Source organism: Orcinus orca, chromosome 3 (assembly GCF_937001465.1).
Source record: "Orcinus orca chromosome 3, mOrcOrc1.1, whole genome shotgun sequence".
Taxonomy (NCBI): domain Eukaryota; kingdom Metazoa; phylum Chordata; class Mammalia; order Artiodactyla; family Delphinidae; genus Orcinus; species Orcinus orca.
In genome coordinates this window covers 132,002,152-132,016,954 of record NC_064561.1, presented here as the reverse complement: position 1 = coordinate 132,016,954, position 14,803 = coordinate 132,002,152, and the positions used below count along the sequence as shown (strand labels likewise).

Sequence of the window (14,803 nt, the reverse complement as noted above, 5' to 3'; positions counted from 1 at the left end):
AAGTCAATCGTACAATTTTATTATAGTATTTCTAGAAAGGCAGAGTGGAACGTTAGATTTAAGCTGTTATGTTTGCTCTGGTTTGGTGCTGCCCCACTATCTTAGTTTTTTTGGAAAGATTTCTTTGCACTGGCCAACTGAGAAAAATCCAACGCTATTAAATTAAATTCATTAAAGGTAATTTTTGTAGTTGGACTTTGAACTTGGTTTTCTACTACTCAAGAAAAAAAATGTATCAAGTTGTGACTTTTCTCCATATTGAGTATGAAACATGAAAGTTTTAAAACAAAGTGTCACACACAGCCCCCAACCCCCAAAACACAAACACCCTTGTAAAGTAGAGGTTTAGAAGAACATTAGTTTGTATTTTGTTTATTTTTCCTTAACTCGCAAACATGTCTGTAGACTTATCTTTGGTCACCGTCCACAGCTGCCCTGAGAACAACCAAAGGCTTGTGTGTCAGTCTCATAGGTGTTTGTTTTAAAAACCCTTTAGCCAGTTATAAAATTGGGGCCACCACCTTGGTCCCTCCCTCAGCTGACTCATTGCCACTTTGATAGCCCAGCCAGAGGTCAGCCCAGCCAGGTGATAGCAGCTCTTTAGCCTTGCGGGACAGATTAGACCATATTTTTACTCCACGCAATGTTTGGCCAAATCAGCCTTTGAAGCAGTTTGCCAAGATACAGTACATGCCCTTCAACTCTTGGATCAGAGTTAATGACCTTACCTTTGCAGCACTGCACACCCTCATCTCAAGTACAAACAATCTTTATTACGTGTCTTTGGTGTGAGGTTTGAGCTATTATGCTCTGCGTGACTAGTCAGAAGTCCAGAATTCATCTCATCATTGACTGTTCCAGCCCTTAAGTGTCTTCATTCAAATAGGTGACCTGCCCTGATGTCTTAGGAATCTTGGGGGACATTCAGGCTAGGTATGTCCCATAATGCATGTTGCAGATAAATTGCACTAAAAAAAATTAACAGGTATTGAGAGCCTTCTCACTTTAATTGCTTTTTACTTCTAACATTTTCAGCAGTTGGACTTAACTCTGCTGCTATAAATCCCATATTATTACCAGCTCCTGCTTGACTTTGACCATTGTGATATGCCCCTCTTTTCATTCCTCTGATTTCCCATTGTAATTTTTATTCAGAATGACGTGTATGTAGGTTTTCTCAGTAAGATGCTTCACATCATATAAACCTGTCAGCTCTTTGTGTTTTCTGTTATACACTGCCTTGATCAAGCTAGTAGAATTAGACTATAATATCGTCTTAGATCAGTTTAGTCTTATAGATTAGACTATGTTTGTCCTCCAAGTTAAATTAGAAACTCCTTAATGGTAGGAAGCATATTTAGTTAGTTATTCAAAAATATTTACTGAATCTCTATTCAAGTCATTTTTATTTTCTGTATTTTTCTGGGTATCCAAAGAGATTCACTATGATAGAAGATATAATCTTTGACCTCAAGGATCTTATCCCCTATCCTAGATGGTAAGCTCCAGGTAGAATCCCTGGTTATGTTTACTGAATGAATGAGTGACCACAGAGTAGGTGCTCTGCTTGCCAGGGTCACTCTGGTGCAACATGGTGCACGTCAGCCCCCCATCAGTCACATGCTCATATATGATATCAGGGCTCACCATGTCAGCCACATAGAGATAGCTGTGTTCATGTATCTCACTTTGAAATAGCCACAAATGGAATAACTGAGATGAAATAGGTTTAAAAAAAGTTTCTGTGTCAGGCAGATCACCAAGATTAAGGGGTTATTTAGGGAGGACCTATGAAATGGAGGGACAATTTGTCATACTTAGTGTATACTATAAAATTCCAGTGCTTATCAGTTATGAAAATACGTTTCAAAGCTGATTGGGATTTTATCTCACACTTCAGATAGCAACACATTTTTGTTTGTACAACTCTGCCAGATTCTGCCTTAGAATACAGTTATCTGCGAATCATTCTTAGCTCTTCTTTTATACTTTGAGAGTGTTTTCTTCATTTTCTTATTGCCCATCGTACTTGCCCATAAATGTTTTTTACATTGAATAGCATCTTGCCAATATCTGTATGTTCAGCCATCTCTCTCTTCCTCTACAAAGACAGAAAATTGGGCTAGACCTCACCAAGGGCTTATCTTAATGGATTAGATATATTTACAAGAAGTACTGTATACAGTAATATATTTTCCTCAGAATTTTTGAAAGCGTGGAGACCTATACCTTCCTCTAGGCATGTAACTAGCCAAATTTTTTTGCTCCTAGGTGAAAGCAGTATGAGCAGTCATTCATTTCCATTATAATTAATGCCTTTTAAAAGGAGTTTTTCTACTAACGGAAAAGTTAAGTTCAAGTATCAAGCCGATAGTATCAATACTAAGCATTCACAGTAATATACCCCGGATGACGATAAACTAGGTCATTGCATTGATGCCCATATGCAGAGGGCTGAAGCTCTCTGCTTGGCAGTCACCACAGTTCTAGCTACCTGCTCTTTCTCCAGTGTTTCAGAGGCTGTACAAAAGAGCATGGACTGCTCTCATACCTGCATTGAATCTTGGGGGTGATTTTGGCCTGAGTTTTTAAAATAAAATGCTGTATTTTTAAGCTGAGTCACAGGAGATGGGGTGTACTAGGCATGTCCGTCCGCTTAGCTCCCTAACTGGCCTTTCTCCCTCCTCCTTTGGTTATTGCAATCGAGCAGCCAGAATGATTCTCTTAAAACAGAACCCAGATGGTGTTTAAAACCTTCCAACAGCTTCCCTTTTCACCCAGAGTAAAACCAGTCTCCGTGCTGTGGCCTGCGCCTGCCCCAGAGGTGGCCCCAGGCTCTGTCCGCCGTCATCTTGGCTGTTCGCCTCTGGCCAGCTCCCCTCCCGCACGCTGGCCTGCCTGCTGGTCCTGGAGCACACCTGACCAGGGCCTTGGCTCTTCCTGAATGTTCACTCCCTCATCCTCCTGTCTTACTCAGACACCGCACTCCCCTTCCCCCCACACCACGAGGCTTTCCCTAACCATCTGTTTAAGATTGTGATTTCCTACATCCATGCTCCATGTCCTACCCTCTGCGTCATTGTTCTCCATCACCATCCCTCATACTACAAACGTCATCACCGTCTCCCATACTATCTTACTAGTTTACTATGTTTATTATCTGCTTCCTTCTCTAGAATACAGGTCTCTAGAGGACAGCAGGGATATTTGTTTGTTTAGAGTAGTACCTAGCATGTATTAGGAACTCGAAAAGTAATTTGTTGAATGAATCAGTGGAACCTTGGGGGGATCCCTGATTTCATGGGCCATAGGGAAGACATCGGCAGTGTCATAACTTCACCTAAATAATAGAGTATGTCACGGACACGAATATTAATGCTTTGCTTCCTGTTGCCTTCTAAGGGGCACTAAAGCTTATCCAGCCAGCTACCAGCTGTGGCCTCGTTGTGCTCTACAGGAAAAGGGGTAGAGCTGTAGACAAGAGGCCCAGAGGAAGGGTAGATTGATTTACATATGAAAGACAAAAAAGTTATTTCTGGAGAAGACAATAGTATGAAGACAGACGTGGAGAGAAGGGCAAGGCAGCATCTGAAGGAATTAAGGATTTGGGGGAGAAGTATCCAAAGAAAATTGTAAGGAAGACTTGCTTTATGTTGCATGATATAATTTTTCTTTCAAATTCAGTCTCGAAGATACTTTTCAAGGCTTTTACAATCAGATTTGCAAATACACAGAGGCCTAGATATTTAATGTTGCACAAAGAAAAGAAATGTCCATGATATACATAATTTTAGTGCATTTAATAATCCTAAAATTTGCTTCAAATGAATAATCTAAAAAAGGCATGAATTAAACCCATATTTATGTTGCCATGGTTAAATCTCAAAAATATAATGTTGAGTGAAAAAAAAGTAAGTTATAGAATATCTATAATATATAGTGTGTGCTAAAGTGCAATTTATCCAAAAAGTCAAAAACATGACTGTCATACAAATATAAAATAAACGTGTGAGAGATTTTATTTAACTTATTAATGAGGACAACAGTAAGAGATTTTGAAAACCATATACATAAAATATATATGTTTAAAAATATATAAATGTATATATTATATACATATAATCAGAAATGGTGAAATAAAATTTGCTAATAGATACAAAACCAGTTAATATCTCGTAGGACAATGATATTAAATGTTTGGGGTCATCTCTTTGTGGGTGGTTATTAACTGTATTTGCACAAGACAAAATTCATTTACATTATTATGGACAGGAATCACTTGTATTACTACTAGTTTTCTCCAACTTCACTGCAACTCCTACAGCATTTAAAGTAGCCTAGTCACTAGAAAGACAGTGAAAGGTGTACACCCTTATAGAACCAGATAATCCCCGGGAGGTTCACTGCACAAAGCCTTCCCAGCCACTGAAAGGACATACATATACTAAAGATTGGGAATAAACATCAGAAAATTATACCATTGTTCATTTCAGGTGGTGAGAATTGTTTGATTATTTTTCTATATTTTTAAAATTTCATAAACCAAACAAAAATAATTAATGACTCCTCTAATCTGGTCTAACCCCTTCATTGTAAAGATAAGGAAACAGAAGCCTGCCTGTTTTATAACATGTTTTCAGCAATACCACATTAGCTAGACAATTTCTGCCTCCTGTTCATGCCCGGTTTCTTCCACTTCTGTCTTCCTCTTTGTTCAAGGAGTATTCAGTGTTCAGATTCTATTAAGGTATCAGGAAATAGCAGATGTTCACATTCAGTAAATCTATGGTCTATAATTGGCCTTCTGTGCAAATTTATCAAATTTTTCATCAAGATGAATTAATAAATTATAGGCTAGCTTTTCAGAATTCCTGGAGCTCTTCTTAGGCAACTCATTGCCCCTCAATTGTGGTCAGTCATATGTCGTACTAAATGTTGACCTTTCAAGTCTGCTGTGACTGTTAGAAATTACTGCCTGTTTGGGTTTCTCTTTCTCAGCTTGTCCTACCACGATCAGACATGATCAGTATTCATGTCCCCAAATGATTGTAATTTAAAATTAAGCTGCATTTCGGCTACTCAGAACAGTTGCAAAAAGCCACAGCCTGGTGGGCCTCACAGCTTTTACAGACCTGGTAGAGGATAATTAACAGGTTCTTCTGCCAGGAGAGATGTGACAGATCCAGGTGTGAGGCTCTTACAGGTCCCACCACGCCCTTCATACGGAGCTCTGAGCATAAGGACAATCTAGGCAGGAATAGAATGTGGGTGCTTTGGACCAAAAATCCATACACCTCCTTCCCCTCCCCTCCCTCAGCTAGTAGCCCACGTTCCTTTGTCCCTCACTCTGATCAGGCCTGACTTACGCGATGAAATGCGTGATCTGTCTCTTTATTCTCCTGACAAATGGAAGGTGCTATTGGCAGTCGTTAGGAGATGGGGAAGCTCCTTGTGAAACTGCTTTGGTGAGCAGTTTGGGAACAGTGAACTCAGGGAGCAGAGTGGCACCCTGTGTGATCCCAGGTCACCTGCCTAAGCCAAAACACCACGCCAACAAATAAACCACTTCCCGGTGGTGGCTTCCTGTCATGCTAAAGCGTCTCCAACAGAGTGCCCATCCAACTGTGACGTTCTTCTCCCAGAGGGTTCTGTCCCCACCTGCCTCGCCTCCCAGCCCGCAGGGGCCAGACAGTCCTACTGACTCAGAAGTACTGTCATTGCCTTTCACCCTCCCATGCTTCTCAGATCCCAGGTCCATAGTCAGCAGTACTTATTGTACTCTGTGTGTGTGTGTGTGTGTGTGTGTGTGTGTGTGTGTGTGTGTTTTCTGTTGGCAGGTGGATCTTTCTAGGCAGGAACCAAAGGAATGAGGTAACAAGGAAAGCTCACTTAGCACCATCAGCCCCTGTTCTAATCCATCGTTTACCTTTGCCTTTGTCTCAAGTTATATGTGGCTATCTTCTTGGGCTAAATTCAGATTTTGCAAGTAAAGAATCTGTGCCATTGTGTCACCTTGTCAACTGAGAGAACAAACTGAGCATGTCATCATAGGCTGTGTCCCATGTGTTTTTTCAACTGGGTGGCATGAAGAGGAGCAGGTTCTTTGTGGGCAGTGGTGGTTCCTGGGTTCAGCTTTCAGAATCAAGCACGGGCAGGGTGGATGGCTTCCATTTCTTCTTAAAGAGTGAAACAGAAAGATTGCATTTTGGGGATGGATAGCTGGAACTTGAATTCATAACTGTTCTTTAGTTTCACTTTTTTTTAACGCGGGCCTCTCACTGTTGTGGCCTCTCTCATTGCGGAGCACAGGCTCCGGACGCGCAGGCTCAGCGGCCATGGCTCATGGGCCCAGCTGATCCGCAGCATGTGGGATCCTCCCCGGACCGGGGCGCAAACCCGTGTCCCCTGCATCGGCAGGCGGACTCTCAACCAGTGCGCCACCAGGGAAGCCCTTGACGTTTCTTTTTGAGTTTTTTTTTTTAAATCACATCAGTACTTTTCCACCCTTTTTTGTTTTTGGTAGGCTTTAAATAACTGATACAGTTGTGAGAATTTTTTGTTTGTGTTTCTCTTTGTTTTAAATACAAATTATTGGCTACTTAGCTTGTTGTGGTAATGTACTAGTCATTCTATATGTTTCTTAGGAAAATTCAATTAAAATGTTTTTTTTGTTTGTTTGGTTTTTTTTTGCGGTACGCTGGCCTCTCACTGCTGCGGCCTCTCCCATTGCGGAGCACAGGCTCCGGAGGCGCAGGCCCAGCGGCCATGGCTCACGGGCCCAGCCGCTCCGCAGCATGTGGGATCCTCCCGGACCGGGGCACGAACCCGTGTCCCCTGCATCGGCAGGCAGACTCCCAACCACTGCGCCACCAGGGAAGCCCCAATTAAAATGTTTTTTAAAAATATTTTCTAAATTTTAGCTTTGTCAGCGTATTTCACTGATATGTAAGATATTCATTAGGTTACTGTTTCTATTGATATATATTTCTTATTTATTTGATTTACATAAATTTTCATAAATGATTTAGATCAAATACTAAATGTAAAAACTAATACAAATAGCCATTTTTGTATAAGTTAACCTGTATTACAATTAACTTGCTCAAATTAGCAAATAACTTTGCTGAGAGTTCCAGGATATAAATCTGTCATTTATAATTTCTCTTACTAACATCAGCAAGTTGATATATTTAATATTCCTATGTTAAAATTAAAGGAGACATTAATTTGAATTAACACTAAATACATTGTACAATATTTTTTAAAAAAACAATCACACGATCTGACTTAATGGTTATGAATGGTTATGAATTTAATAGGCCAAATTATGGTTCTTGATAGATGAGTTGATAATACCACATTCCACCTTCATAATTATCAAGGGCCTATTCTTATTCAACAACTTCTTTAAGGCTGAGTAAACATGATCTTAATTAAACTCACAGATAATGCTAGGGGGTGTTGATTGCTCCAGTAAGGAAAATAAAATGATGCAGCCTGACCTTAAGAAATTATAAATATGGGAATGTTGACAAATGATAATAAGCAGCAAACATCTAAGAGAGAGGATTGGTTCCCAAGTCAATATTGGAGAAAGAAATTTGGTTTGGTTTTGAAATGTGTTGTTTAAATAGTATTTAGAAATGTTCCTTTCAAATTTTTTTTTTTTTTTTTTTTTTTTTTTTTTGCGGTACGTGGGGCTCTCACTGTTGTGGCCTCTCCTGTTGCGGAGCACAGGCTTCGGACACGCAGGCTCAGTGGCCATGGCCCACGGGCCCAGCCGCTCCACAGCATGTGGGATCTTCCTGGACCGGGGCACAAACCCGTGTCCCCTGCATCGGCAGGCGGACTCCCAACCACTGCACCACCAGGGAAGCCCCCTTTCAAATATTTTATACAAATTCTCAATTATGTCCACTATATGTTATTTAGAAGTTAGGTGAAAATTCCTGTTTCAAGAATGCTGTAACAGGTATATTCTGAATTAAGAAGACATTACAATAAATCTTCAATGGTGGATAAGGGCACCAAGTGTCGGAGGATGGAATCATAGTGCCCTGAACCTTATTATAGGTGAATTCAATGAGGTAACCTGCTGGTTTGTATTATCCTTTTCTAACCACTATACTGATTGTGAAGTACTAGTCTGTACTGAAGAAAAGCAAATGAAAGTAAGATAACATCCACTTCATCATCAACCAGTTTTGCATTTGTGTTATTCTTTGAGGCTTGTGAAAGTTACTTTGGAATCAAATTAGCTATTTTTTAACTTTCTAGTAGCAGAAACAGGAAAAAATAGTTACCCTGTGCTCATATGTAGCAATTTATTTCTACTCACTGGGTACCAGGATAAAAAACAGTAGGTAGTGTGCCTGTGAGAAAAGGCCTTCATTGTTATTTTAATACAAACTGGAATCTGTTTCTATGATTCCAAAATATTTACCTTAATACTGAATGCAGTATGAAGATGAAAAATGAATGAGTAGTGAAATGCATTTATCTTAGGCATTGGCTGTTCTATTGACAAAAGGCACAACTATGAAATTTGTCTAAATAATTAGATTTTTAATTAGTGCATCATTGTAAGATTAATGTCATTGTTCTTCATTGCATGTAATTTTGTATTAGAAATTTCATGTCAGCAGAGATGCTACCTGTGGTTTGCTGATTTGAATCCTTAGTTTATCACTTGTGTGTATATATCACATATTTGCAGTGAGGAGCCAAAAGAAAGGCATTGGATGATAACTTTGTGGTGAGGAATATTGATGGTGTTATATATGATATGAATACATTATATTTTCTTCAAATATTAGTGAGTGCATATTGACTTGCAAAAATTTTAGAAATAACATGTGCGGATAGATTGTTCAACCTAAGCTATGTCTACTTTGAACATACTTGAACGTTATCATTATTATTGCTTTTAAAACTGGTTTTCCTTTCCTTTGGACAGTTGCCGAACCAGCAACCGGAAAAGCTTGATAGGTAATGGGCAGCCCCCAGCACTGCCTCGGCCTCACTCACCTCTCTCTGCTCATGCAGGTAATGAAATACCTTTTCTTGAGTTCTGTTTTACTTCGTCTTGCTAGTTTTTAAAATACAGGCATTTGGAAATTTAGATGCGACTCCCCACCTTGTTATCTTGGTTTCCCTGTAGCTTTGTCACTAAGTTGTTCTTTCTCATCAGTCAGCCCAAACCTTAGCCTCTCTTTGAGCTCTTGGATCTGAAAGGGAGAAATCCTTTTTATATGGGGTCCTATCCCAGTTATTTTTTTTTCTCCACATCTGAATTTGTGGATGATGCAAGTCACGCTCCCATGTTAGGATTTCCTTTGGGAAACGTGGCCATGACAGTTCACGTGAAGAGGATTAGTGTCAAGAACTATAAGGGAGGAAAAATATCTTTTCCCTCTCCCCTTCTAACTTCTCCACTGGGGACCCAGTAACCAGAGACAGATTAACAAAGGAAAAGCATACACATTTATTTAACATACGTTTTACGGGACATGGGAGCATTCATGAGGAAATGAAAACCCAAAGGAACGGTTAAATTGGGATTGTTTTTACAGTAGTTTGGTGAAGAGAAGGGAGTTGTGCAAAGACGTATAGGACAAAGGTGAGCTAATTGTAGTAAACTGGGGGAAAGTTAGCAAGGACTGTTTGTTCAGATTCTTCTGTGTCCCTTTTCTTCAGAGATAAGAAGGCTCCTTTCCTCCAGGTGTAGGGAGGGTGGCTCTCACAAGAAGGTTTTATGACCTGCGTACGTGGCAGGTCAGAAAGCCCTTCCTGCACATGCTGTTTCTCAAATCCCTTCACCTTAAAATAGTCAATGTGCCAGTGCGCCATATTTTGGGGTCTCATGTCCTAAAGTGCATCAAAACTATTCAGCATTTTTCTCCCTAAAGTTGAACTTATCTATTGTATATATTAGCTAGCACGAACAATGCTGCTCTGAGCACTCTAGAACATGTCTCCTCTTGTAATGTGGGCAAGAGTTTATCTAAAGTTTTACCTGACAGTGGTGTATGTATAACTTATCTTTGCATCCAGAACCATTGTAGGGACAAAGAAGATTCAAGAGGTGAGACCCTTGGCCTCAAGAACTACTTAGAAGGATGGTAGAACCATATTACAAAAACTGTGCAATGAAGACTGCTTTGTGTGGTTTTTGTTTGTTTGAATTCTATCTAAGATGGTGCAAAGAAGAGAAGGGTTAGTTCCAATCAGGAAAGTTTGGGAGATGTTGAAGGAGCCACTTGCTCATGATGTTGAAAGATGAACAAGACTTTGGCAGGGGTGAGAGATGGGGGAATTTCTAGTGTGTGGCTAGAGTGTGGGATGTACATGCTTGATTGTACAAGAATGTAAAGGTGAAAAGAGAGATGAAAGTCAGAAAGTAAAATGAATTTTGACTTTGAGTGCCTTTCACAGATTTTGAGGAGGATCTGTAGGAAGATGTGTTCGAGATATGGAAGATGATGGGGTGAAAGGATGAGTGTTTAAGCCCTACCTCTGTTACACTCTTGCAGAAACTGTCACACGATAGACTTTCAGGTGGTGTTGACTTATAAACTAGGCTATGACTGGCCCCCGGAAAGCAGTCCTTTTGCTTAGGGGGGGCTCTCCAGCTGAGAGTGGAAGTTATCTAAACATGTTTGGGGACAAGCCGGGACAGAGAGAGAGAGAGACATAGTTGCCCCTTTGGAATAAATTTTATTTTCCTCATAGTAATAAATAAAAGATGGTAAAGTTAAAAAGGCAAAGGACAAATTCATAAAATTATGATGCTGTATGTAGTAAGACCACTAAAGTCCAGAAATGCCACTCTGAGGGAAAACTTTAGAGAAACGCCTACACATATATGCAAGAAGGTGTGCTCTAGACTGCTCATAGTGGCATCATTTGTAATAGCTAAACGTTTGAAGCAGTGTGGCCCAAATGTCTATCAGTTGGAAAGTAGATAAATGAATTGTGGCATAGTTATCTACGGAACACCGTGTGCCTAGAAAACAAATGAACTAGCGTTCAAAGATAGTGTTGGGCAACAAAAGCAAGTTGCAAAAGAATCTTACTTAAACCATACATATAAGGTTAATGTGATGCTACATGCAATGTTTTGTTTAGGAATACACACACATACACATATAAATATGTATCTGTACATTTATAGTAAAAGTCTGAAGGAAAATATGGTCATTTTAAAGACCCATTTTGTGTTAGTAGTTACGTCTGAGAAGGTGTCAGGGGGTATAATTGTGGAGAGGGGTAAGCAGTTGGCAATGTTATATTTCCAAAGCTGAATGGTGAATACACAACTGTTTATATTATTACCTTTATACTTTGGAGATATTTATTATATCATTGTCATAATAGTGAAAGCTGACCGTAGGGTCAAGCAAGGCCAAATACTTTACTCAGCGGCTGGAATTATATCTTTGTCTTATCTTTTCATTCCTCTGTCAGAGTGCCCAGCAGTATATACAAGGTGCTAAGTATATGATAAATTTTATTTCTTACATATAATTCAGTTGTGATTTTAAAAAGTTAATCCTACTCCTCTTTGTAGTGTTCTGTAGTGATTGCATCATACTTGATGTGCCTGTCGATTAGTCTTTTACTGCCATTATTTTCTTCAGTTCTAATATTGAGATTAAAGAAAGTGTAGTTAAGACTTTAATGATCCTTTTGATTATTATTTGTTTCTCTATGGAGAATTCTTTTTCCCTCAAAACATAATTTTGTATTTAATCGGAGGAATGGGCAAAGAGAAGCCTGTCTTTCAGGTTCCGAGAGCATTTTCCCTTATGTTATGGAGGAACATAACAGGTTGTTATTCACTCATAAGCTGTAGAAAAGTCTGTCGACTTTTTGTGAGAAATGGCATTTATCACAGTCTGGTAGGTTCCTATTTCTATATACAAGAAGAATAAAATGTAAATTAAATAAAGGACCTGTCCTCACATCTTGATAATGCGAAACGCTTTCTCACTCACTGCGTCTCTTACCTCTTCCTATTGCTACATTCTCTACTGCGTATGGTACACAGAGGCCAGGGGGACAGTTCCTTGATGTCCCCATGAAAAACAAGAGAAAGAATAAGTGCCGTCTCTCAGTGCTTAGTCACCCAGGAGATACACTTTCTATTTTTCTTAGGTAGGGATTATGTGAGTCAGGACATGCATTACTGACATGAATTTATACCCATTGAATGAATCGGTAGAAATGAGAACATTAATTTATTTGTGTAGATATGTCAGTGGTACCCTGAGGAAGAAGAGATACTGGCATCATGTTCTGGAGCTTATCTCCACAGACAAAATAGTGTTTGTTGACAGCCAGGCATTCCTAAACGAACCATGAACAGGTCAGTCCCATTAGAAAAAAAAAAAAGAAAGGTAAAAATCACAGGCTCCTAGTTCTAAGCATGAAATTTAATCCAGAAGCCCCAAAGGAAAGACTATTATCTCTCTCCTAAAATGAAAAATTCTGTGTAATAAACAAAATCAAAAGAAAACAAAGTGTGAAAAATATTTTTATGCCCATAACTGACAAACATCTGATTGCCTTAATATACAAAAAGCTTGTGTAAATTGATATGAAAATGGTGACTGCACCAGGAGAAAAATGGGGAAAGGATGTAAAAGGCATATCATAGAAAAAAATTAAATTGGCCAACAAAAATGTTTGAAATGATGATTCATTGCAATCATAAAAGAAATATGAACCAGAATAATGAGACACTATTGTTCACCTAGCATATTGTCAAAAATTTTGTAAAAGTGATAGAATCCAATGATAGCAAGGTTGTGGAGAAACAGTCCCTCTCACATCACGTAAGTGTTGATGTGAATTGGTACAACGCTTTTGGTTAGTTGGCAGTATCAGTTAAAATTTCAACTGCATTTACCCTTTCACCCAGCAAATCCATCTCTAGGAATTTATCTTACTGATATCTCACAGAATAACAGAAAATAATAAATCTAACATTGCTGTAACTAGCAAATGGACACTTAAGTTGTTACCACTTTATTATTTAACATGCCCTTCATTAAGCAGCTGGTTTAGTAGAAAATAATTCAGGTATGTAATCCAAGACTGCATGTTTGTTACAAAGAATGAGGTAGGCTTTTATGTTCTGATTTAGAAAGCTGCCCAAGATAGACTGTTCAGCAAAAAAATACATTGTGTAATTTTATATATGTGTGTGTGTTTGAGTGCATATAGACATGCATAAATACTTGTATATTCATGCATATTCATAAGGAGTTTTTGGAAAGAGAAAGTGAGCAGTGTTTATCTTTGGAGAATAGGAAAGTAGGGAAATTAGTGTGTAGTGGTTTTATAATAAAATAAGGCTCTAAAAATAAAACCGGTAAAGGAAACAAAATAATACCTGCTTACTATGCAATAAATTACCAAAAATTTAGTGGCTTAAAACGATATCTATTTATTGATCTTACAGGTCTATACAGGTCTAAGTAGGCTTGACTTGTTTGACTTCAGGGGAGCTCTCAAGGTATCTCAAGGCCAAAATCAAAGAAAGGTAGAAAGGATAAGCTCCTATTTCTGTAGGAACCCTCACCTGCTTTTTCTGCTCACGGTATCATAAGGCCAGAGTCAGTGTCAGTTATTGACCTTAAAAAAAAAAAAGAAAAAGAGCTAGGTATTTTACCAGCAAAATGAGTTTATTTGGGAATAGCAGAGAATTACAGCAAACCATAGGTAAGTCCAAAAAACAGAAGAGAGGCTTTTGTTTTTACAGAAGAAAAGAGGAAGTTGGGAGGAGAGTCCAGGGTGGTAGTGGCTTCTCAGTGGCTGAGCTGTTGCTGGACTGGGAGAAATTCTTCCTTCCCCCCGCTGGGGTCTGAGTGGTAGTGTGTGAGAGCTCCCCTTTCAGGGCTTCCCCATTCCATGTAAATTGAGGCTTTCTTTATTTTCACAATGGGCTGGACTCTTATCTAGAGACTGGGAAAGAATCTGCTTCCAAGCTTATGCAGGTTGTGGACAGATTCAGATCCCTTCGGCTGTAGGACTGAGATCCACATTTTATCCTGGCTATGAGCCGGAAGCTGCCCTCCTCCATCTTCAAGCCTGCACCGGCACATCCAGTGATCCTCATGCTTCATATCTCTAACTATCCTGCTATCAGTCAAAGAAAATTTTTTATTTTAAGGGGCTTATCTGATTGGGTCAGGGTTACTCAGTCTCTGTATATTAAAGTCAGGTGCTGTGGAACTTTAATTACGTCTGCAAAATCCCTTCATAGTAGTACCTAGATGAGGGTTAGGATAACTAGGAGACGGGAATCGTGAGGAGACCATTTTTAGAATTCTGCCTACCACGATATCACTTCAATGTTGTATTTTGATTCAAATGGTTAAAGTCTGAGCTCTAAGAGTGATACTTACAGAGGATGAGCCACAGACTAGATGTAGTCAAATAACTGAGACCCACTGACTCCAAACTTCTAGAGTCCTAGAATCAAATGTTGTCCCATTGGTCAAAATACCTAACCTTTGGTGTCTTCAAAAATGGTTTTACTGGGAATTTGCAGCTGGCTACTTAGATTCATTTATACAAGGGTTTCTGAAAGGAAAGGTGGAAAAAAGTCTCACTTTCCTATTGGACAACTCTAGGAATTATTAAAGATAGGAAGTATTCTTAAACCACTAAGTATATATAACCTATTAGGTTAGTATCTACTTGGGAAAACTTGTATAAATTACTGTCTATCTATGTATCTATCTATCTAGCTACCTGTCTATCTATCTATCTATCTATCTATCTATCTATCTGTCAT

At 39.1% G+C, this 14,803-nt stretch overlaps 1 protein-coding gene across 11 annotated transcripts in view; it reads left to right on the top strand.

The window, feature by feature from the left end:
- Nucleotides 1–14,803, top strand: part of MAST4 (microtubule associated serine/threonine kinase family member 4) — a 575,337-nt gene that overhangs the window by 452,338 nt on the left and 108,196 nt on the right. For all 11 annotated transcript variants that reach the window (XM_049707889.1, XM_004270764.4, XM_049707892.1 and 8 more), the window contains one exon: nucleotides 8,957–9,045. In XM_049707889.1, the coding sequence (XP_049563846.1) occupies nucleotides 8,957–9,045 (89 nt within the window). The remainder of the gene's footprint in view (nucleotides 1–8,956; nucleotides 9,046–14,803) is intronic.